The sequence below is a fragment of the Panthera leo genome, chromosome B2, assembly GCF_018350215.1.
Source record: "Panthera leo isolate Ple1 chromosome B2, P.leo_Ple1_pat1.1, whole genome shotgun sequence".
Classification (NCBI taxonomy): domain Eukaryota; kingdom Metazoa; phylum Chordata; class Mammalia; order Carnivora; family Felidae; genus Panthera; species Panthera leo.
Window position 1 is genome coordinate 142,028,987 of NC_056683.1, and position 24,791 is coordinate 142,053,777.

Sequence of the window (24,791 nt, forward strand, 5' to 3'; positions counted from 1 at the left end):
TGTGGAAAGAATTCGAGGGGTAATCTTTTGTTATCATTCTTTAAAAGTTGTGGTTTAGGATTCAGAGTGGTAATGGAATTTATCATTATTAGTCGGTGTTCAGTCTGTTTCTTTGCCTGGTGCCCTCTCTTCCCTCCAACTTCTTAAGCCCCTCCCATCTTGAGATCAGCCCAAACATGGAGCACTTGCTTTCCTATCCCGGTCAACCCCGCCTCAGGTGAGTTCGGTGCCCTTCCTCAGGGCCACTGTAGCAATCTGTGCTCCTCATACTTAGTTTTGGTAACTTACTTTGCCTGTAAGTTTGCTGAGGGCAGGAAGGGAATCCTATCCGTGTTGGTCTCTTCCTGCCAACACCACACTTGTTGGCGGGAAGAAAGCTCGAGTCTTTTCTTTTCCTCATTCAGATTGACTTGAAGCCCATAGCAATAAAGGGACATTCTGACAAATGTTCCAAAGAGAATCTTGGAAATATCCAAAACTGTGGCTCTTTTAAGTTTATTTATTTTGAGAGAGAGAGAAAGAGAAGCAGGGAGGGGCAGAGAGCGAGAGAGCGAGAAAGAGACACCCGAGCAGGCTCATGCTCAGCACCTAGCCCAATGTAGGGCTGTATCTTCCCACTGTGAGGTCAAGACCTGAGCTGACACCTAGAGTTGGAGCTTAACCGACTGGGCCACCCAGGCGCCCCTCCTCTGTTCTTGATTACAGAAATTTGGGAGGTGGGCGCGCCGCGGGACCCCCTCCCGTGGGGCCAGTGACGGGGGGAGGGGGGTCTGGGCGGGGTCCTGCGCCCCCTCTCCCGCCCCTGCTCGGCTCCGGGCTGCACCCCACCTTCACCCGGGCCCCGCCCCCACTGTCACCCCCGCCCCCGCCCCCCCTCACCTTCGCCCCTACCCCCACCTTCGCCCCGGCCGCGCCGCCCCCCCGCCCCTCCCGCCGCCGCGCGGTCGCTTCCGCGCACGTGACCCCGCGGCGCGTCGCGCTCTGACGAGTTCCACGGAGCCGGCTGCTCTGCTCCCGGGCCGCTGTCCCTCCGGCTGCGGCTGTGGCTGTGGCTGCCGCGGCTACCTTGCGGCGCCGGGCGGGCTCGGGGCGCGGGCCGGGGCCGAGGGCCGGGGCGCCGAGATGGAACCGTGAGTGCCGGTCGGCAGGGCGGGCGACGAGGGCCGGGGTCTCCCCTCCCTGGGCGCCCGGGCCCCGCGTCCGGGTCCCGCGAGCCCTGACGCCGGGCCCTCCGCCCACGTGGAGCCCGGGCCCCGGGGGGAGGGCGCGACGCCGGGGGCTTCGCGGGGGCGGCTCGGCGCAGTAACCCCCCCACCCCCCCGGCGGCCTGCAGGCGGTGGGGATGGGGGCGGCGTTCCGGGACGGGTCTCGGCCAGAGGCGCCCCGGGAGGACCCTCGGAGGCCAGCTCTGGCCCTGCTGTCTCCGGAGACCCGTGCTCCCCAGGTTTGGATGGCTAAGGAGCGGCCCTCCCGGGAGTCCCTCACCGCCTTCCCTGGGGCAGCCCGGGGCCCAGCCTCCCCGCTGGAAGGGCGGTGGCCCCCTGCCCCGACAGTGGCCCTATCTGTCACGTCTCTGTTAAAAGCGCCCAGAGCACCCCACTCAGCTCTTTGTGACCTAGCCCAGCTGAGACTAAAGAGAGGTGCTTTCCAGTGGCTTTTTGATGATGGTGGCACGTTGGGAGCCTGCCACAGCCCTTTTAGATCTCCGGGACACCGAGTTTTATGAGTTTTAATCTGCTGACTTTGGGCCTTATTACCTCTGTGAAGTTCAGGGATTTTAAGGAGGAAAAACCTGTCCAGGGCCCCACAGACGCCAGCCCTAAAGCTTGCCTTTGACGCAGCAGAGTCACCTGGGTACCTCCCAGGGGACATCGGGGAAGAGGAGAGAAAACTAACAAGTTTTGTGCTTGAGTTGCAAAAAGTCAGAAGTCCCAGAGAAGGAGTGCCCAGAGTCTGTCTGCTGTGTGGAGCAGTGTCTGTGGCAGGAGGTTGGGAGGGCCCCTTGGGCAGTTGAAGGCAACCTTCAGACAGGACTGTGTGAGTTTCTCTGTGTGTTTGGGGTCGTCGGGGCTGGGAGGGTTTGCATTGGACGGCTGCCGAGTCCTTGACTGTGGACCTAGAGAAGATCGGAGGGTGTTGCCAGAATGCAGACCTATGTGATGGAGGGAAAGGTTTTCCTCCACCTCCTCCGAAGTTTCCGACTGCGGTTAATTACTTTAGCGCAGCATAGGAAACCGGGCCAGCCTAAAATGGTAGCCCTACATGGATGTTTGAAAGGTCTTTCTTTTAACTAAACCCCGGGCAGAGGTGGGTTACCGGTGGTGCCTTCGCACAACTCCAGGGACACCGTTCGTTTGTGACCTGTGTGAATAGTGTACTTGGGATGCCGCGCGAAGATGCCTTCTGGGGTCGTGCAAAGCTGTGACCCTGCGGCAGAGTGACAACTCCCAGAAGGTTTGGGAGCTTCTCCTCCGTAGCGGACGTCCTTGGGTCCACGCAGCACAGCAGCCCTGGGTGGTGTGTGGGGTGTCCTCCCGTTTACTTGGGCCAGAGGAGCAGAGAGCTTGAAGCGGTGTGGGCGTTGGCCAGGACTGCAGTCTGGGTCTCCTGGGGGAAGTCGGGGGCTGTCTGTCACGTGATAGGGAACTAGACCAAGTGGGGGCTGTTAACTAAAGCGAGACTCGCAAACCACAGTGTGAGCGAAGGATTTCAGCGGAGTATGTCTCCTGCCATGGAGCGGTCGGCAGCCCGACGCTCTCCTAGAAGCCATGCCGGGCTCTGTGGAGCAAGGGGCTGGGGTTGGGGGATGTTGGAGGTATCGGGAGGTCAGCCAGCCACCATCGTCTCATTCAAGAGGACACGAAAGCAGTGGGAGTCAGAAAAAGTCTTTGGTGCGCATCAGAATCTTACGAGGAAACAAGCCCGAAGCGTGTCCTGCTTCAGGCCCCGGGAAGGTCAAAGTGCTCTTGTTGCCAGATGTGACAGAGCCCCGTGGTGAGAAGTGACAGGAGCAGGAAGAGGAGCCGGAGAAAGAGTGCCGGGGCGGGGGGATTGGGGGGGGGGGGGACGGAAGAGAAGAGAGCAGCGTGGTGGAGGAGCTCAGCTTGGGGGCCCGGGGCTGATGCAGGGTCTGCAGGACTGTGAGCTCCCTGCTCACATGCAGCCCTGCCTACTCTTAAAAGGGCAGGAGGGATTGCTGTCAAAACCAGTCAGGATAAATAGTTTCCCCGTCTTAAAGTTTTAAGCTTAAAATTCCTGCAAACTCCTTCCTTTTCTGAAAATGCCCGGGAAGTGACAGGTGCCGGGGGTTCAGGAGGCAAGGACCGTGGGCGTCTCAAACAGTTGTTGCCCTGACTTCCTGTTTGAGCATAGCCGTCACAGCTCTACACACAGTTGAGGTGTCTCAGGTTCGTGTGTTGCTTTGCTCTCGCAGTAGCATTTCCTGAAGAGGTAGATAAGGTTGTTGTTGTTGTTGTTGTTGTGTGCGTGTGTGTGGTGTTTGATACTTACAACCAGTTTTTGGAGAGTATGTTTCACATGTCTGTTTCATTCTGCATGCATTTCAGAGTGGAATTGTATTAAGTGGACTCCTCCTCTGCCAGCAGTGAAGGCGTGGCTCAGACAGATGAACACAGACCTTGTTGGGGTTTCTGTGTCCCAGGCCTTCCGAGTGTCCCAGTGCTCGAGGGGACAGCAGGCCTGTGTCAGTATCCTTGTCTTGCAACTACAGAGTTTTTTAGGATTGTGCCTCTTAGGAATCTTTTGTTTTCCCCCCTGAACCCAAATGATCTCTGGAGCTAATAAAAAATAACGCTGTTTCCTCTGTACCAGATACTGCTGTGAGCCCCTTCTGTGTGTCATTTCGTGCCATCCTCTCAGCTACTCGCCCCGTGACCATTCCCGTTGTTACAGATGGCAACACTGAGGTGCAGAGAAGTCCGGTCCGAGGTTCTCAAGGTCACAGTATGTCGCAGAGCTGAGGCTGAAGCCTGAGTGGTTGGCTCCCGAGCCCACATTAGTGACATCTCTCGGTAGCAGCTGGCGATGAACGAGTGCTCACGAGGGCTTTCGTGTAACGAATGACTCGTTTAATTACCCCGGCTCCCCTCGGCGGTGGGGCATGTCCATTTTCTGAATTTTACAGTTCGGGGACTGGAGGTGCCAAGAAGGAGAGTGGCTCGCCCCAGGTCGCCCTGCGGGTCGTGGCGGAGAGGCCTTCTAGCCCGGGCGGTCTGCCTTCAGATCCTGGGTTCTTCACCCCCGGACGCGCTGTCTGGGCCCGGGCTTGGGTGCTGCCCCCTGGCTGGCGCACTGCCTGCGCTGACCAGCGTGTGGCCTGCTTCCTTGTTGTCTTTGCCCCGGGAAGGCTATTCAGTTACCTAACACGCTCCTGGGTGTGAGTCACTGGGCTTGCAGCCTGGCGAGGATACACAAGGATTCATAGTTCCTTGAGGAGTGTCGATGAGTGTGCTGTTCATTAAGATACACTTTGAGGTTGTTGGGCCTTGAATGTTGGTATAATGGCTTTTTTGACTAGGTAGCCATAGATTATTTATAATATAGTCAAGTTTGAAATTTGAATATATTTGGCTGTATTCAATATATGTCCCTGATAGAAATTTCGGAGTTCTTATTCTGTTCTTCCCCTTAGAGTTTGTTCTTCTCAAAACCCGTTGAACGGTAGGTTTAAAAAGGGGAGATTTTGGTGAGGGGGCCAAAGAGCGAGAGTGAGGGAGCGGTGGGCCTCCTTTCTGCCGCTGACCTTGGGGGTTCAAATCCCGCCCCCCTCATGTGGACTGAGACCTCAGCAGTGTATGCCAACCCTAGCCTCTAATGTCCCGTCTGTGAAAGGGCTGATAGTACCTGCCTCACAGGGAAGCACCTAGCCTAGTACCAAATAGGTGCTTAGGGAATGACGGCCCTGCCCTTTTCTTCAGTTGGCTGGGTTCTGAGCTGGAGGAGGGGAGGTATTACAGAGTGGATCATCAGGGATAATGGTAAGATGGAAACATTTTTAGAAAAAAAATTCTTTAATGTTTATTTTTTGAGAGAGAGATAGAGAGAGAGTGAGCAGGGGAGGGGCAGAGAGAGAGAGGGAGACACAGAATCCGAAGCAGGCTCCAGGCTCCGAGCCGTCAGCACAGAGCCTGACGTGGGGCTCGAACCCACGAACCGTGAGCTCATGACCTGAGCCAAAGTCGGACGCCCAACTGACTGAGCCACCCAGGCGTCCCAAAAACAGATTTTTAAAAAAGAAAAAGTAGGGGATGGGGACAAAAGCACAACTCTTACTACTATAGCAAACCTGATTGAGTTCTTCCTATATGCTTCCTGCACTGTCCTGGATCCTTCATTCTTTATCTATGCCCGCCAATGACCCTGGGGGTTTTCCACGTGTCTCTGATGTACAGAGGAGGATACTGGGGCCCTGAGAGTTACTTAGTTGTCTGCCTAGCAAGTGGGGGTGGGTGGGCAGGATTTGAAGCCAGGCTGCAGATACCAGGCCAGCGCTTTGGACCACGGGAGAAGAGATTACTTTTATACACATGATGAGAAAAACAAAATCTTTGCTTAAAGCATGCCCACGTACTGAGACTGAAAGGCCCTTCCCACTGCCCAGATGTCATTTTTTAATTCTCCAGTGGGAAATCTGGGAAGGAGTTGAACAAGTAGCGAGATTTGTGATACTGAAATATTTTCAGTCTTACTTACCTACTGTATTGTGACTTTATGAGACCAGATGAAATACGTATTTATAAGAACGCTTCGGCCTCCTGGATGCTGTTTTCTCCTGCCTCCCTGTGTGTGCTGACTATATCATTTAGGGTTCTGTCAAAGGCAGAGACTGCTGCTGGTCTCCTCTTGCCGCGTCACTAGAAGGCAGTGCCTTCAGGTGTCTTCTCGCTTTCTCTGCTCAGCCAAGTTCTGTCTGTGTCATGGTCATTCTGCCCCAGGCCCATAAAGGGACTCGTTGAGTGTGTGCCTCTCCCATGGTTTCTCTCCAGTGGTGTTTTAATAACTCTTATAGGGCCTGTGTGGGAGGGAGAAGCGTCCAGTGGGAAAGTAATGTTGGCTCAAGCAGTTCTGGAGTTCTCGGTGGCCCTAATGGGGACACTGGCTTTCCAGGCGGCTGAGCAGGGACCTGACTGAAGGTGTGTGCCGAGGGGAAGGCACTTTCTTGGAGCTGTTCTGGCCAGTTCCCAGACCTAGCAAAGGCCACAACCATACAAAAAAATTACAAGATAACAGTGAGAGAAAACGTTCAATTTTACAATTCAGTGGTTTATACTTGATTATCGCAAAGAAATTAGAACATGGAGGAAACCAGAGTAAAACCAGGGAGGAATGCATAGAAATGGAAGAAATCAATAGTTATTGGACTAAGGAATCTCTAGTTCATGGCCTGTCATTTATAAGGCTCAGCGCTGGACCACTGGGCCTAGAGAGGCCAAGGGGGAGCTCCAGGCTGGGAGAGGCATGGAAGTCTGTGAACAGTTGCTACCCACAGTGAAATCTGGAAATGGGCACGTGCCTCCTGTCCTCCATTGGAGGAGACAGTTGCCTTGTCAGTGTGGTTGGGGGGCGACCTCAGAGGAGGCAGGACTCAGCTGGGCTGGGAAGGAAGGGGGAAGGAAGGGTGTGTCGGGCCTGGAGGGAGAGGAAGGACTCGGTGACTAATCATCAATGGAAATAGGAAGGGCAGGCGACAAGGATGGTTGGTGACTGTTTCACATTCTGACAGGACAGTTCCAGGTGCCTTGAACAGGGAGGTTTCTATACTTATGTGACTTAGTGTCTTGAGTTTCATTTTTAATTGTGGTTTTTTTTTTTTTCTTTTTTTGGTATGTATATTGAAGGGAAGCTTTGTTTTTTGTTTTTTTTTTAATGTTTATTTTGAGAGAGAGAAAGAGCTTGTGAGCCAGGGGAGGGTCAGAGAGAGAGAGAGAGCACGAATCCCAAGCAAGCTCTGCACTCTCAGTGCAGAGCCCAGCTCGGGGCTTGATCCCACAGTCCCTGAGATCGCAACCTGAGCCGAAATCAGGAGTTGGATGTTTAACTGACTGAGCTACCCGGGTGCCCCGGGAAGCTTCTGGTTCGAATCGAATACGCATGAAAAGTGGCTTAAAGAACAGGAGCATCGAGAAGTTGAAGGGGGCATCTCCAGGGCCGCTTCGGCAGCTCTGTGTCTCTGTGTGGCCTAGGTAGTTTCTGTCTCTGGCTCTCAGTCTGGGCCTGTCGGCTGTGTGCACCTTCTGACGTGCCGTGTGGCTGTGGCCATGCAGGCAGCGCTCCCCTGCACGGCTCTCCCCACGGGGACAGAGGAGGCTCTTCTCACACATCTCTTTGTGAAGCAGGGAAACCTTGTCTAGCAGCGCCTGGCTGGTTTCCCACAGGTTCTGGGCCCCAGTGTGGCGGGGGGGTGGGGGGGTGGGGGGGGGAGACTGGGCAAGTGAGGCTGGTCTCTGGAGGGCAGGGAACCAGGGGAGGAGGAGGCAGAGTGTGGCTCCGGGCAGACAGCAGTGGTGCTTCTGCCCTGCCCCCGAAGAAGTCCCTTCGTCAACCATGGCTCCTGTTCCTCCTTTAGAACGAAGTGGGGATTATGGTGGGTGAGTTGTTTCCAAAGAAACCCATGTGACCATGTCACAGGCGTGCCAGCGACTGTTGGTTGTGGAGTGTTTGGCTGTCACTCACCGTGATAGGGAAGCCACTGGAGAGTTCCGGCGGACTGAGAGTGAACGCACCTGGCTTTCAGAGCAGCAAGGCGGAGAGCAGAGGGTGGGTGCTCAGCCCATAAGCGGGAGGACCGGGGGAGGCCTGCGGTGCAGTGAAAGATGGCAGGGCCTGACTGGGGGACTGAGAAGGGCCGCGACACGGTATACGTTGAAGGCTGTGTTGTTGCATTAGATGCGGGGAGTGAGCAGAAGACAGGTGTCGAAGGTGACCGCCCAGCTCTCGGCCTGAGCCCCTGGAAGGCTGGGGCTACCACATCCTGGGGTGGGGAACTCTGCAGGACAGGGTGGGGGAAGATCCGGAGTCTGGCTTTGGACGCATCACACCAGCCGCCCACCGGATGTGCAAGCGGAGGGTCAAACAGGTGTTCGCTGTCAGCCTGGGGCTCAGCTGGGCCGGGCCGTGAATGTGGAATTGTTCGCCTGGAACAGGGTGAGATCGCTGCGGAAAGCTGACAAGGGAAGAGGGCAAAGGGCAGCACGTGCCAATGTGTCCCGGCAGGACAGCGGCGACGTCTGGCTGCAGAGGGTCCTGCGGGATGGTTTTCCTGCTGTTTCGTTGTGGGTATTGATGGCTGCACAGACTTCATGGTACCTGGAAGCAGTCCCTTGGGAGATGGTTATGAATATGCACAACGAAGGGCAGGCGCGGCTTGCAGACATTTGGATGATGGCTGCAGTTTGGGGGACTGGCTTTCCAGTAAAGGTGTTTTTAGTTTCTCTAGGAAATAAGTCTGGGTGCTATTTTAAGTCACCCATGAAACTGAGATTAATTTAGAAGGGACCTAAACGGTCCAAGCCAAAGCTAAGGGGACAATCTGTTCCATTGAATTTGAAAGGTCTTCCAAGGCTCCAGGGGCTCCAGGGAGGTCTGCATTTTAGAGTGTGTGTGTTAAATGCCTGAGTGTGAAAAGAGACATGGGCCTGGAGAGGAAGACTGGCGTCTGGGTCCCATCCAGAAGAGAAAAAGGAGGGACAGCTGTCCTGAGCTGGCAGGGTTTTGTCCGGGGCCTTCCTGCTCTGGTTATCTGGGTTGAAGATCCCACCACATGCGGTGCTTGACTTGGCCAGGGTGTCTGGGGAAGTGGGGAGTCCTCTCCCTGCTCCCTAGTATCTTACACCAATTCAAGGGAAGTACGTGAACACTTTTGAGATAACTAATGAAAGTTGGGCAGGTGTTTTCTTGTGTCCAGCGTCCATGGCAGATAGATGGGTACTTTGTCTTCAGGCCCTCGGCCGTGTCGTGCAGGCCACGTGTGTTGTAATAGGTTAAAGTTACGAGAGATGGGAGGGAGGGGAAGCTTCCTGGAGAAGGTGGGACCTGCAGGTGAGCCCTGTGAGGCAGATTTCGATGGTTTGGTGTGGAGAAGAGAGAGCATTTCACGTCAGGAGAGCAGTGTGTGAAGGGGCTGGTCTAGAGTCTGGCTCCACCATGGTGGGAAACATTAAAGAAATTAAGCTCTGGATGCTGATGCTTGGGTTTGAACACCGCCTCAGCCGCTTAGTAGCTCGCTGGTCTAGGGCAGGTTACCTGCTGAGCCGTGGCACGGCACCCAGGGGAGGCATCTGACAGGCTGTTGCAGTGACCGTGCTGGGCGTGGCCAGGGCCTGGGCCGCGAGACCCCGCATGGGGAACGAGAAGTTAGGAAGCAAAGCACCCCTCCTCCTGGCTGGCTGCAGGCGTGGGGTGAATGAGAGATAGGCATCCTCAGAAGTGACTCCAAGGTTGCAGGATGTGGGATGCAGAAAGGGGAGAGGCAGGAAATGGGCAGTGGAAGCAGCTTTTTCATTTGTTATTTTGTTTTTTAATGGGTTCGGTTTTAAACTTATTGACCATAAAGTGGTGTAGACTCCTTAGTGAAAATGTCTTCGGGGACACTGTCTCAGGGTGGGATCAGGGGCAGGGAGGGGGTTGAGATGGTTCCTGGAGGTGGGAAGGAGTGTGAGAGAGGAAGCAGGAGAGAGGAAGCAGGAGATGGTCCGGCATCGGAGAGTCCATGCAGTGCAGGGGCATGGGTGACAGCAGAGGCCGAGCGGATTAGGCTCCTGGATCGGAGGCCTCTTGGTGTCATGCTGTGTGTATTGCCTACATCACAGCCTTGCCTCTGAGCACTTAGGGAATATTCCTTCCATTGGTGGCCGGATCCTAGGGAATACAGGTTGCCTGCTCACTGAGACTTGCCTGGGCCATCGGCTAGCTTGATGGTCAGAAACACGTTGGTGTTTCAGCTGGGAGGTGAAGTGGGAGGTAGGCAGAGAAGGCCTGGGTCAGGCAGAAAGTGGTTGTGGGGCGGCTGGCAGGGCGGGAGGAGACGTGAAAGGAGACCCTCTGGGGAGTGGCCTCGACTCCCCGCTGCTGCCACTCACAACGCCTCTACTTTGATTGAGCAACAGTGCAGAACTGTGATTCGTCTCGAATAGGAAGGTGTTTCTGAGGCTTAGGAAGTCCCTTGATTTTGAGCGAACTGCTGTGGAGTTTTTAGACACAAAGCCGAGAGCAAAAGGAACCCTGGAGAGGACGCACCGTCGTGCGGAACTGAGCCATCTTGGTGCTGGTGCTGGCCCGCAGCACCCTGTGGCTGGAGGGGGTCCTCAGACCCCAGGCCCCCAGGGTGAGGATGCCTAGAAAGGTTTACCGCTGGAAGACAGCAGAAATGTGGCTCCGTGCCCAGCCTGTCCCCAGCAAGCTGAGGTCATGGCCGCGATTGTGCCCGATCACATTTTCTCAAGCAGGGGGCTTATTCCGCTTTCTCTGTGTCTTTTTTCCATTGACTTGGGTGAGGCCTGATTTCTGAACCAGGAAAATCTGTAATAAATTGGAATTAAGTAGCAGGGTTTAAAATTTTTTTTAATGTTTAGTGTTTATTTTTGAGAGTGCATGCACAGGTGCGTGTGAGTGGGGGAGGGGCAGAGAGAAAGAGGGAGACACAGAACCCGAAGCAGGCTCCAGGCTCCGAGCTGTCAGCACAGAGTCCGTTGCTCAAACGGACTCGAACCCATGAGCCGTGAGATCATGACCTGAGCCGAAGTTGGATGCTTAACTGGCTGAGCCACCCAGGCACCCCTTAAGTAGCAGGGTTAAGGAAGGGAAGCACTAGATTTGTATTCAGCCCTGGAGGAGGAAATTGGCACAGCGTCCCTGGGCAGGTGTTTGCTGCAGGAACTCGGCCTTGTGCTCCCGTTGCCCTGCTGATCTCTTTTCTCCCCATACCCTCTCGTCTGCTAAGTAACTGGGCTTTTCTAGCAAATGATTGATAATGTGTCTTAATGATAGGTTTTAAATATCAACATTTAAATGTAATTATTATTACTCTGTTTTTCTCTGCTTCTAACTAATGTCCTTTGGGCTCTCGCCTGTGCTCAGAGCCCTCAGCGCCCCTCAGAGCCTCAGCACAGGGTGGACGGGGCGGGGGGAGGGGGTGGAAACAGGTCGCCCTGAGAGCAGCAGAGTGGGGTGCCACAAGTGACTCTAATTTTTTACACAACCTTAGGTTTATGGAAGAGTGGCAAAGATAGTACAAAGTGTCTCTGCACACCCTTCACGCAGCTTCCCCTCTTGCTAGCGTCTCAGCGTCGCGCCACGTTTATCAGAGCTAAGAGAGCGACATCGGTGCAGCCCTGTGAACTACAGACTATTTGCATTTTCCCAGCATCTAGTCCATTTAGCTTTGTGTAGTGTTTTTTCCAAGTGAAAATGCCCCGTGCAGCTGCACAGAAATCTTTCCTTCTGCAGACTGTGCTAAGGATCTGCATTATTAGCCTCGACACCTGGGGATGGCAGAGAAATGACAAAGAGGACCTTGTTCGCATGCCGCCCCGCCTCCACAGGGCTTTCTCCAGAAGGGCACTCACGGAGGTGGGTCCCCTCAGCTCTCCCTGCTTCCCTGAGCCTCCTTCCTAGGGAGCGGCAGTTACTGCCAAGGGGCAGAGCTGTGACATCTCAGGCAACTGTTCTGCAGTGTCTAGGCCCCAGTGTCCCCGTGTGTCAGTCGAAGGGGTTAGACTTCCTCCCTGAGGTCATTTCTGGCTCTAATATTTTAAGACTTTCAGGCCTCTTATAATCATTAGGATGCAAAATCAGAGTTGGGGTCAGACTATTTAATTCACTGGCCCTCGTTTTCATGCACAGCAGGGTCGCTTGTGGGTCAGCCTTTGGACTTGAGTCCAGAAGGAAGAGACAGAGTTACTACTCATTCCTTTATTTCTTCACTGGTGCCGTCATTCAATGAAACACGGTGACACTGACCTCAGAGTTCATTCGTCCAAAGGTCTGGTGGGTCCTGCTGGAGAGAGCTGGGCTTGGTATCAGCCGAGCCACGTCTGAGCCAAGGTGGCTTCTGGGCCCCACCTTTGCCCCGAGATACCATCTGGCTGATTTCCTGCTCAGGAACTGGAATCGTCAGCCACGTAAAGGAGAGGTTGTATGTGTGCACACAGTACCGTAAAAGCAAATAACTTTTCCTTCCGTTTCAGTTCTCAGCCTGGTTCTCCCTGTCCCAGGCGTGTGTGCACTGTTCTGAGGTGTGAGAAGTTCCTCCTGTCCCAGCTCCCAAGACCAGGAAATGCTATGGGAATAAAAAGAATGTAAAAAGCAAAGCAAAACAGCCCCCCACCCCCGTCGCTCATCTCTTTAGGTTTATGGGTCTCCTCGTTAGGTTATTTGGTAGCGGTCGGCCGCTTGCGGGCCAGACCTGGCCTGCCACCTCTTTGCAGTCAGGTTGAACTGAAACACAGCCACGCACACGCGTGTTCATCACGCCTGCCTGCGTGTAGAGGCAGCAGCGAGGACTAGAGGCCGTGTGGCTGGCCGGGCCTCACACATTTGAAGTGTGGTCCTTCATGGATTTTCTTCTGACGCCTGAGGTAGGGCATTCGAAAGGAGAACTGATCCCTCCCCACTGCCGTCTTCTTCCAGAGCAGAAAACAGGACTGCATAGGCAGGGACCTCCTGACGGGGGGTGGGATGGATCCACTGAGCTGCTCTCCGCGTTGGAGTAAGTCACAGAGGACCGTGGGCGGCCTGCTCAGCAAAGGCCAGGCTGAGCTTCACCGTGCGGGTGGGTGCAGGTGCGGGGCTGTGCGGAGCCCTGGACAGGAAACGTGAGGCCGTGGGCTTCCTGGAGGGCCAGGTAGGAAGATGCGTGCTGGAGGCACCTGCAGTTCCCGGTCTGGGCTTGACTGCGCCAGCAGACAGAGCCGCGTGCCCGTGTGGGTTGGGGTCTTCCCTGCACCCGGGCTCTGCTCTGGCTGCTGAAAGTCGGGCTGTGTAGAAGGGCTGAGCCACCACGTGGGTGGGGTGGTGAAACACGCCCTGAGTGGGCGTCGAAGCCGCAGCACGTTCTCGCGCCACGAGGAGTGGGGTTTGGCTGCATGCGGAGCAGCCCTCTCCCCGGAGCGCTTGACCCAGGGCTTAGCGGACAGTCCCCCACCCTCTGGTGGCCCCCGAGGTGTTTTGGTCAGGCGGGCGACCTGGGTCTTGGGGAGGCCCGCTCCCGAGGTGGGGAGGGGATGGCTCGATGCGGCCTCGGCCACCCCTGTGTGACCCTCACCCGCTGGCTTCTCTGCAGGCTGGCGCCCATGCGGCTGTACACGCTCTCCAAGCGCCACTTTGTCCTCGTGTTCGTCGTCTTCTTCGTCTGTTTCGGCCTGACCGTCTTCGTTGGGATCAGAGGTAAGCCGCAGTTTTTGATCGTTTTATCATTTACAGTTACCTCAGTACCCGCTTTTCAGCCCAGCTGAGCTGTCCCCACTCGCTGTCACCCGCTAAGAGCCCTGTTATAGAGGGTGAAGTGCCACTTCTTCTGAACCCACTGGGTGAGGGGTAACCCTGGCCTTGCCCCACACAGCAGCCAGGGCTTGAGTTTAGCCTGGCAGCACCGGGAGGCCTCGATGGCGTACCTTTTAGCAGACGGTCCAACATTTCTGCAGTCTGCTGTGCTCGGAACCCAGCCTGGGTGCTGCCGAGTCCAGGACATGCTGGCCGATGGGGGCCACAGGCCATGTAAACGTCCCGGCGCAGCAGATTCCAGGGAGGGCATGAGATAGATGTGAGCATGGGGCTGGGGTGACCGAGGGGACCCGGGAGGGTGCTCCAGTGACGCCCCAAGCTCTTGGCAGGAGGGAGCCTGCAGGTTGGCTTTTGCCTTGTGTTCAGGGCACCAGGTGCCCTGGGGTTCCAGAGCCACACCATAATGCTTTTAGCTTCAGAAATGCCTTTGAAATCATCCAGTCCAACCCCATTTTGCACAGATGGAAAACAGAACCAGAGAAGCTGGCCTGTTTTCAGGTTCCCAGAAACCTGGTCTCTTCAGCCTTGTCTGGGGGGTAGGAGACCAGGAGCCTATGTGGTTGTTTCTTCTTTCTTTCTTAAATATATTTTTTACTGAGGGTGGTCTCTGATAGGTGTTTGATTACGGCATTTCCTACAAATGACACTTAGGCTTAGCCTGTCCCAGAGGCGGCTGGGCCTCCAAAGGCTAGTTTCTTAAACTTTTTTTATGTTTATTTATTTTTGAGAGAGAGGGAGAGACAGAGCGTGAGCAGGGGAGGGGCAGAGAAAGAGGGAGACATAGAATCCAAAGCAGGCTCCGGGCTCCGAGCTGTCAGCACAGAGCCCGACGCGGGACCTGAACTCACCAACTGCGAGATCATGACCTGGGCCGTTGTCAAACGCTCAGCCAACTGAGCCGCCCAGGTGCCCCTCAGAGGCTAGTTTCTTAACCTACACTGGATGTGGGCTGGGTGAATGGCCCAAGGAAGCTGGGGAGAGGGAGGTCGTTTATGTGCTGTTTGCCTGCTGGTGACGAAAATGATGGTGACAAGTAACTGTAGCCTCCTCTTTTCCTGCCCGTGAAGTCCCCAAGGAATAAGCTATATTAATCACAGCACAGGACATATCAGTCATCTTACTTGATTTTCATAACTGTCCTTTTAAGATTGGTAGGAGAGGCATTCATATTCTCCTGAACTGCCGTCTCATGGGACCTCAGCCAACTCGTTTCCTTAAGCCACTGTTGGCTGCAACATCCGTGATTATATTCAACCTTTTCCACTCTTGCATAAATGAAAAGTGATACACCTGGGCTGAGACGAGAAGAGCGATGTCAGGATTTCCATGTCCCTTTCCTTCTTCCCAGTGAGTGCTGGTATTAGGGTTCTTCAGAGAAACACACCAATAGGATATACGTAGATACCGATATAGATGGATTTATTGTGCCTTCGGGGCCTGCTCGGGCCCGATCGTATATGCCCCCCTTCCGTCGGATGATGGAGTGCTGCTGTGTGTGTCCAGAGCCATGTCCTGATGGGTCAGCTAACACCCAGCTCATGATGGGCAGCTCATGATGGGCAGTCTCCTGGTAACTTGGTGGCCCACAGGTAAGCATTTAGTCTCTCCTAAGGCCCGGTAGGAAGGCAAGAGCTGTGTGTCACGAGGGGAGTGGTTATCTGTGGAGGAAGGCAAGGCTTTGCTCCAGAGTCCCAAGGGTCTGCGCGAAGATTCATCTATGGGCCATGCCAAAGGCTCCAAATGACATCCTTGTCTCCTGACATTTCTGACACCTTTTCATCTGCCGGATCATGTGACCCCAGCAGCAGGCAGCCCGCACGGCAGCCTGGAGCTGGTGGAGAGCCTTCTCTTGTCCTGGCCCCCACTCAAAACTTGCAGCTTTTTGGTTCACGAGGTAAATGGGCCAGAGTATGACACCCAAGCGAGGAACACGTTGCCTCCAAAATGCTAAGAGGCGAGGCCCGCTAGGCATCGTGCCTCTGCTTTGGTTGTAGGGGAGCCAAATACAACGGTTTATCTTTCACCTCAGAAGGGATGGCTCTACGTGGCGCACGTGTATCTTGACCAGATTTCTTTCCGTTCTCCCACGTGCGAGTGTCTTACCAGGAAGTTTACAGTACTCGCTGCTTCTTGCTCACGGCGGCTTGTGGGAGGGAGAGGTGACCAAGGTCCGTGAGAACCAAATTAGGATGTAGGGCTGGAGATTTGACATTCCTTTGAGGGAGGACCGTGAAGGTGTATTGCTGGCCTGGCTTCTGGTGAGCCTCGCTCTCAGCGATGAAGAAAATGACGTTTGCCAGATCAGCAGCTGCCTGTCAGGTCCCAGAGGATGTGTGAATTTGCTCAAGCAATGAAACCCTGCCTGCAACAGCAGCTGCGGTTCGAACCACACCCGGTGATGCTTAGTGGCGATCTGCTGTCGCCTCCAAGAGCCACCCACCTTCTGCCCAGGCCAGATAGGCGAGTTGAACGGCCGTGTGGTGGGAACCTTTCAGGTTGGGGGATGGGAGAACTCACGGCTGCAGTCCCTCCAGGCTTGCGATACTGCTTTTGATTATATTGTTGTAAGTAGAGGCTCCCTGCAGGGTGGGGATTCTGCCAGGCCCTGAGTGTATCTAGTGCAGTTCTGCGTTCTGGAACTGGGGACCCACTGGGCCCATTGTGACATGTACCTGAGCTAAAACCCCACTGATTGCGTGACCTCCGTGAGTCCCTGCTCTGACTGGTGGACCGCACTGATGTTTTGGGTCTCCTGAAATTAGGGTCAGTTCAGAGCCGGTGTCCGGGGGTCCCCAAAATGTATTTCCTTTTCCCCAGTGTGCGGTCATCTTGGTAAAAGGTTGTAGGTTCCTTTGGGAGAATGATTAATAGTACACATTTTTGGCAGTGTACTGGGGTGCTTTCTTAAGGGGACCCTGTCTCCTCTTCACTCAAGGTTTGAGTCTGTAACCCGGCTCAAATCTGGAATCTACTGATGGGCTGCAACTTCCTGTGTTTATGATTCAGGTTACACTTTTGTTCACTTAGAATTTTCTGCTTACACAGATCAGGTAACACTATAGTGGGCTTCCTGTGTATTTCACTTCTGGAAACACCATAGTCAACTAGCCAGCACCACAGGTCTGTGTGAATCAGATGGTCGGATTGCTGCTTTGACTCTCCTGTTCGTTACAGTGACCATACCCACCTTGCTTTTGGTGGCTGAGTCCCTCTGCTTGGCCCCACCGCTGCTAGGATTCAGCGACTCCCATCGCGTTTGGTTTCCCCCCGTTCAGTGGTCATGGCTCCTGCTCTCTGGGTGGCCTGCCGAGCAGGGCCGTCACAGAGCTCTTTCAGGATGCTGGGGCTCCCCTCACACATTTATTCCTCACAGTAGTGGTGAAAGGTCTGTCTTCTGGGCCTTCCAGCAGGTCTTAAATGACAAATCCGCCCCAATGTTCTAGTCTCCCCAAGTCTCCCAATCCCCTCCTCTCCATTAAGCCAAGGCAGGTGTGGCATTTCTGATTTGCTCACTGGGGACCACCTTTTGGTCCAAGTTTTAACCAGCCAACCGAACTGTTAGAGCCCCTCCTAACTCCCTGAGCTCTAGCACGCAACGCAGTATCTCTGCTGAGTGAGCCCATGTCCACAAATCCAGCCTGATCCAATTTACATTCCTTCCACCGTGTTCCCCACACCCTTAGTAGTCGTTCCCATACACGTTCCCCAGATTTCTCTCTGTATAAATCCGAAAACTCAAGTATTCTTTGAGAGTGTAGTGCATCTCCTCGTGGGTCATATTTGGTGCCTCACCTTCAGGGGCCTGTTGGGACTTGAGTCTAGTTATTGTTCTAGAAGCAAAGAGGGAAGGTTGCTCAGCAGAATCTGCATCGTCTTGCCTGATCCTCAGGGATCACTTGCGTAGGTAATGCAGGGTCTTCGTCTAGGAAGGAGGTGGGAGGGCTGTTTCTACTGGGAATGGAGAGAACTCGTCTAGTGGCAAAGAAGATGCATTGAAACGTAGTAGCTCCACACCCCCAGCTTCCTCCGGATCCTCCTGTGCGTCTCCAGACCAGGATCCCACATCCCCAGACCAGGACCCCACTGCTCCCCAGTCAGTGCCCTCGCTTCAGCAGTGAGCCTGTGAGGCCGGTGTCCAACTTGCATTGTAATTCTGCCAGTTGCAGGATGAGATTCTGAGCTTGATTTTCAGCACTCAGCCCCTATGGCTACAGGTGATAAGGGTCTCTGTCAGGGCGCACAGAAGCTGTCAGATCATTTATGCAGCTCTGGAGCTGGGAATTCAAACCCCTGACCTCGCCTTTTCTTTTACCACGTTATCCAGGGACATTAGGAACAACCAGTCAACCTCATTCTATTTGTTTGTTATAAAAAAAATTTTTTTTTTAAGTTTATCCATCTATTTTGAGAGAGAGATAGACAGCAGGGGAGGGGCAGAGACAGAAGGAAACAGAGAATCCCAAGCAGGCTCTGCACTGTCAGCATAGAGCCTGACATGGGTCTTGATCCCACGAACCGTGAGATCATGACCTGAGCTGAAAGCAAGTGGGACACTTAACTGAGTAAGCCAGCCAGGCACCCCAATCATTAGCATCTTTAAATCTAATCAGATTAGAGAGCCAATTCCAGAAACCCCAGAACCAGTATTAAAAAAGCTCATTATTAATATCTTGTTCCTCTTTAACCACTCTCAGTGCCAAACTCTGTATTAGTCAAGGTTCTCCAGAGAAATGGAACCAAAGGGGAGATACATATATATGTATATACTCAGACACACATATGCATAGGAGGGGGGAGGGAGGGACAGGGAGACAGGGAGAGAGAGGGGCAGGGGTAGAGAAGAAAGAGAGATTTACTGTAAGGAACTGGCTCACATGATAATGGAGGCTGAGAAGTTCCAAGATATGGAGGCATAGCAGAGCTGGTTAAGTTCCAGCTTGTGTCTGGAAACAGATGAAGACCTATGTGCCAGCTTGAAGACCGAGGACAAGACCGGGCAGAGAGCAGATTCTCCCCCATTCAGCCTTTTGCTCTGTTCAGGCCTTCAACCATTTGGATGAGGCCCACCCACATTGGGGAGGACCATCTTTTTTCTCATCTGTCCACTGATTCGCCAGAATCATGTTTATCCAAGTATCTGGGCACCCCAGGACCCAGTCAGTTGACACAAAAATCACCATCCTACGTCCTGTGGTAACATTGTTAGGATTTCAGATTAAGAGTGTGCTAGTGACCAGTGGGTTTGTCACCCCTCGTTTTGCAGATGTGAAAACAGATTCAAAAAGCCAAGTTGGCTAAGACTAGAGTCTGGACTTTGCGACTCCCAGTTCTTAATTCTTTCTGAGAAAGCAGATTGCCTTATTTCCTGGAACAGGGATTTACTGAGATTGTGAGTCTATTTAAAATAAGCCTCACTGTGGGCGAAAGCCTCCTTCCCACATAGGGACAGCCTGTCAGCATTCATAACGGTTCCACACACATGTTGCTATGTCACTTACATACTTGCTGTACGTACTCGAGTATTTCCTTCTGTACGTGGCGGTTCCTGGGCAGCAGGCTGGGGATGGTCACCCAGGCAGCCCAGAAAACTGGCATCCCAGCTGAGTGTGATTTATTGTAGAACAAATTAAATTAAAATCTGCTTCACACTGTCTCGTTTGATTGCTTCTTTTAAGGCCAAAACTCCGAACAGTTACATTGTAGGATTCCATGAAGCTTATAGATCTGTTATTTCAGGAAAAGCCTTGAGTATGCATTAAAATATTTTATGTTTTTTTATATCCTGAACTCAATACATATTTTTGGAAGACTGGATTAATTGGATGAAGTGATAAATGTGGCTTAGTTTTTTAGCAGAAATTGTTATACTTTATAAAATCTATAGACAGTGTCCGTGTCATTAACGGTTTCTTGGATCGGAGCACTACTGAGTGAGCCCTCATTGAAAGCAAAGGAGAGGTTTTGCATGTCTAGATCCTGTGGAAGTCACACACATTGTGTGGTGGTCACGTGATGTTCGCCTGGTCTGCGATGTTGTGTGTCTGTTTGTATGTTTATATGTCCCCTAAGGACAGACCAGGAAAATGGGGCCACCTCTACATAATGCGAGTCTTTCTTGGCATTTGAAAAACAATCGATAGGGGCGCCTGGGTGGCCAGTTAAGTGTTCACCTTCAGCACTTCAGCTCAGGTTATGATCTCGCGGTCTGTGAGTTCGAGCCCCATTTTGGGCTCTGTGCTGACTGACGGCTCAGAGCCTGCACCCTGCTTCAGATTCTGTCTGCCTCTTTCTCTGCCCCTCCCTCGCTTGGGCTCTGTCTCTGTCTCTCTGAGAAATACACGTTAAAAAATTTTTTAAGTGAAAAACAATAAATTAATTATTGATATAGATATAACCTGGTTTTTTCCTTCTCTGTTACATTTTTAGGGCCCAAAGTGATCCAGACTTCCGCAGCTAATTTTTCACTAAGTAATAGTAAAAAGGTAAGACTGGGTCGAAGTGGCAGCTGGAGGGGCCCTAGAAACTTCCCGGTGACTCAGACACGGTCCTGTTCTGCGTGGAGGGTCCGCGCACCACCCTTGCCCTGCAGCTCCCTTCTTCGGCAGCACGCATTTCTTGCAGCGCTGTCAGCCGCTGGGCCCTGGGCTCTGTTTGCCGAAAGGTCCTTTTCTGCTGCAGTGAATACCGCAGCACTGTGAGAGGCCGGTGGTGTTACCTGTGAGGGAGCAGCGGTTCCTTTCCAAATGCTGGTTAACTCCCCCTGATTCCTCCCGCCCATGAGTCTTACTAGATTGTAAGTTCTAATAGTGCTCACTCAGGCATCTGACTATTTTTTATTATTTTTATGCAAGTGAAGATGCCGTCTCCATGTCGGGTTTCTAACAGGCACAGGTCTTTCTGACGATTGTTTGGTCATTCCTTGTATGAACTCGGTTTAAGTGAAAAATCCTTTTTCTTTTCTTTCTTTCATGTGGTTGATTCTTCACCATCTTTAGAGAAAAACAAAGGTCCTTCCAGTTGGAGAATTTCAGTACTCTTTAATAAATGCTAACTTGTGAGAGCCCAAACAACGAAACCCCTTTATTTTTCTGCATATCAGACATAGTATCTTTATCTGTAAACTGAATTCAGTTGTCCTACATTCTCATGGCATCATAACAAGTTTAAATTGGATTATTTGCCCCCAAATATCCTCTTGTCTTCCTTCTCTTAGCTCCCTGGTGGGTTTTCACCCTTAAGATTTTCAAAAAAGCAAAAGGACAAAAATGTCCTAAAGCTTACCTTGTAATCCTTTTTCTTCCTATTCCTAGTTTCAAAGGGCCCTCTGGTTAGCCCGCTAGCATGTGTGTTTATTTTATTTATTTCTTGCCCTGAGGATCTGATCTAAGAGGTGCCGCCATGGAGCTTCCTAACCATAGTTTGGTCTTTTACAATTTCTGTCTCAGAACGTAAGTCCTTTTTTGACACTGAAAATAACAGCCGTCCCACCAAACTGACTTGCTTGCAAGAGCTCACGCTCACTTCTGCAAGATGCTAGACCACCCGCTGGTAGGCATCATTGCCTCGGTGGCTTCGGGCATGCCTTCGGGCACAGGGAGTTTCCGCGGGGCTAAAACACAGAAATGATATATTTACATGCAGAGACTACACATTCTAATAATGTGTTTCTTTGGAACCCTGGGTGGTTTTCAAACACTTACACAGTGTTCTCTGTATTCCGGGCTGCCAGAAGCCAGTATTGTGGTTTTCAGCAGACACTGCTCAAAGTGTCATTGGCAGAAGTATTATTGGCAACCTGGTCCCCTCTAATTTTTCTCTCCAGGGGTGTTAAGACTTCGCTAAAGCTGAAGACAACCAACCTCACCCAGCAACAGGTCTGGCACACTGGTACTGGGGAACGATTCCTGTGAATACGGAAATACGTCTTTGATGTCCTTTATTATCTTAACAACACATCTCATTATATGTACTTTTAGTTTTTTTCTCCAAGATGGCCTTTTGGTATTTAAGTAGGAATGTGATCCCAAGGCTGCAGGTGGTGGAAATCGCCTGCTTAGAGGTGTTTGTAAGACAGAGGTGACTGCAGTAGAAAGTCCTTTCTTTTTCTGGAGGCAGAATTTCACTGTATTGTCTAAATGAAAGCTGCACATTTCTGTTTCAGAGCTAACACTCCAACCTTTTTTGCTAAATGTAAATTTTTGTATATTAAGACAGACTGAATGAAAAGGTCATATGGATTCCTTAACTTTTTTTTTTCTTTTTGCCTTAGCTGAAGCCAATTCAAATACTTTCAAATCCACTGTCTACATATAATCAGCAACTGTGGCTGACATGTGTTGTTGAGTTGGATCAATCAAAAGGTATGAAGTCTGGCATTTTGGAATGATTTTTCTTTGTACCAAGCACCATATTTGAAAGATGGAGGGAGCTTTAGAATCTTTGAACAAGTTCTCAGAGGTGGATCACAAGGATGGTCATTATTCTTTATAATGGCAACAAATTGAAAGCCCCTCAAAAGTCTGCCAGTGTCTTCCAGAGTAAGTTAGAAGTAAGTCAGCATTGGTCAGCTCTCAGGGAGCACCGATCAGCTTAGCTAAGTGGCTGCAAAGCGTAGGTGCTGCTACAGCAGGCTTTTGCCTTGGCGTTCTGGGAGAGAATTAAGTTCTGATGCCCTGAGCCAATGGTTCTGTCCCCCAGGGAAAGTTGGCAGTGTCTAGGAACATTGTGACATTTTGGTTGTCACCACTGGGGAGGAGGGATGTTACCAGTATCTAGAGGGAGGAGGCCAGGGATGCTTCTAAACAGCCTGTAGTGCACGGGGCTGTCCCATGACAAAGGATTGTCTGGCCTCAAAATATCAGTGCTGCTGAGGCTGAGAAGCCCTGCCCTGCAGCACCCACGGTTTATAATGCATCGGCTCTGTTCGTCTAGAGTGGCACTAGTTACATACCATCCGGGGGGAACTGAAGAAATGACCACCCACATTATTTTCCATGTTCTGTGATCAGGCGAGAAAGAATTTGGTTGAGAAAGAATTTGAAAAGATAACCCCATGACTGCAGTAAATTAAATGAAAAAAAAATGTATATTACAAAAAATTTAATCCTTTTTTATAACATTTCATTATTTTTTTAAAGTTTATTTATTTTGAGAGAGCGCAAGTGGGGGAGGGGCAGAGAGAGAGGGAGACAGAGAATCCCAAGCAGGCTCTACACTGTCAGCACAGAGCCCGACGTGGAGCTGGAACTCACGAAACCATGAGATCATGACCTGAGCCGAAAAGTCAGAAGCTTAACCGGCTGAGGCACCCAGGTGCCACAGTTTTTATAACATTTTAAAAAACAAAAATAAATTTGGCATCACTGTGTATTTTTATGTCTAGAAAATGGTCTGGAAGGATGGACACAACATGTTAATTATGGTTATCTCTTGGCGATGGGATTATAAGTGTTTTATTTCTTTTTAATGTTTATTTTTGAGAGAGAGTGAGCTAGCGAGCATGAGCAGGGAAGGGGCCGAGACGGGGAGACACAGAATCTGAAGTAGACTCCAGGCTCTGAGCTGTCAGCACAGAACCATGAGATCATGACCTGAGCCAAAGTCAGATGCTTAACCAACTGAGCCACCCAGGTGCCCCAGGATTAGTATTTTTTGTTCCTTGATTTTTTAACAGTGGACATAAAAACAAAATAATAAATTATATAAACAGAAAAATAAATCTAGCTTTATTTTGGTGTAAAGTGAAGTTAAACATTTATGTGGAGAAATAAAAAATAAAATTTCATTAGCCATCAAATACTTGCCCTTTTGTGAATCAAAAATGATGGATCTGGAATGAAGGTTTTCACATAGGCTCCTGGACAATGGGTTGGAAGTAGAACCTAATGGAAAGGTTTTACTTCACTGACAAGTGTGAGGTTTTCAAATGTGCCAAGTCTGAGGTGGTCAAAGGACCCTCCTGGGCTCTTACCTTTGCAAGTATGATGTGCCTGACATGGTCTCTGATGCTGACTTTCTTTCTTTTGTAGAAACATCTATTCAGACAAGCTTCCTCATGACTGTTAAAGTTGATGGTGTAGCTCAAGATGGAACCACCATGTTCATTCATAACAAAGTTCACAATCGGACAAGGACCCTTACCTGTGCAGGGGTGAGTGCATTTGATTGGTCAGTGATTATTCATCATGCTGCACTATTACATATGTGCTCTCTGAAGTAAAAGCATTGAGTCATACCAATGGGGTGTGGAAAACGCACCTAACTTTATACATTGATACCCTTAGAAATTCTTACAAACTTACACACATGTACACATGATACGTGAACCCACATATGATGCCTGGTGTCTACAGGTGACTCTTTACGGGCTGCTTGTCATCTCTGAAGTCTGCCGTTGTTCGTGGTCATTCCGAATTGCCGGGGTCTCGGGCGTCAGCCCTGTGATGAACACCCTGATCCACCTGTGGGGGCTGAGGCCCAGGCCCCTTAGGAAGAGCAGCCTGCTTGCTTGAGTGTCTACTTTCGGACGTACTGTGTGGTTATGGGTTAGGAAACCTGGTGGTCCAAAGTGAGAAAGGAACCCTCACTCTCGATTATTTTTTGGCACCATATTCTGTTGGAATCCCAAGAATCAGAGCCAGAACCCCTCTGTATAGAGCTGGGAAGCTCCCTAGGACTCAGCAGGTGGCCTGGAGAACATGGGGAACATCAGAAAAGAGAATGCATTGGAGTGTAGGGTTAGGAAAGTGGTTTCCCCAACAGGCCTCATGCCTGGCTTTCCATGCAGTCAGGTTTCATTGAGTCCCCAGAGCAGGCCCACGGAGCAGGCACTGTTACCAGAGCCCCAAATTATGTAAGAAACTGAGGCTCTGAAAGGTCAGAGTACTTGCCTGAGGTGACACTAGTGACGGGGGGGGGGGGGGGGGGGGGCGCCAGGATTTCAGCTCGTGGTTTGTTATTGTGCAGCGTGTATCCTTAGCAACCACGCACCGCCCGGTTGAGAAGAGTGAAGAGCAGGACTGTTTGTCCTGGCAGGAAAGGATTCAGATGGCAGGGCTCCTGTTGGATGGCTGGCCCCCGTCTGTGGTTCCCTGGCCCGCATCTATGGTTCCTCCCTGCCAGGGCCTGCTCCCTGGGACCGCGTGGCAGCTCTGCCCGCTGGGTCGGCCTCATGGGCCTGGCAGGTGCTGCTCCGGAAACACAAGTGACCAGACCCTCGTTCTGCCTCCTCTGTAATCACCCACTGGAGCAGGGCTGGGCCGGCCTGTAACGTG

At 51.9% G+C, this 24,791-nt stretch overlaps 1 protein-coding gene across 5 annotated transcripts in view; it reads left to right on the plus strand.

The window, feature by feature from the left end:
- Positions 1-987: 987 nt before the first annotated feature.
- TMEM181 (transmembrane protein 181) overlaps positions 988-24,791 on the plus strand; it is a 59,003-nt gene continuing 35,199 nt past the window's right edge. Inside the window, exons 1-5 of one of the 5 annotated variants that reach the window (XM_042940195.1) lie at positions 988-1,130; positions 13,298-13,401; positions 19,945-20,000; positions 21,788-21,878; positions 23,547-23,668. In XM_042940195.1, the coding sequence (XP_042796129.1) occupies positions 1,123-1,130; positions 13,298-13,401; positions 19,945-20,000; positions 21,788-21,878; positions 23,547-23,668 (381 nt within the window). In that variant the 5' untranslated portion in view covers positions 988-1,122. Of the gene's footprint in view, positions 1,131-1,565; positions 2,038-11,439; positions 11,587-13,297; positions 13,402-19,942; positions 20,001-21,340; positions 21,393-21,787; positions 21,879-23,546; positions 23,669-24,791 lie in introns of those variants that run through there. The other 4 variants (XM_042940196.1, XM_042940194.1, XM_042940193.1 and 1 more) reach the window with 4 other exon arrangements.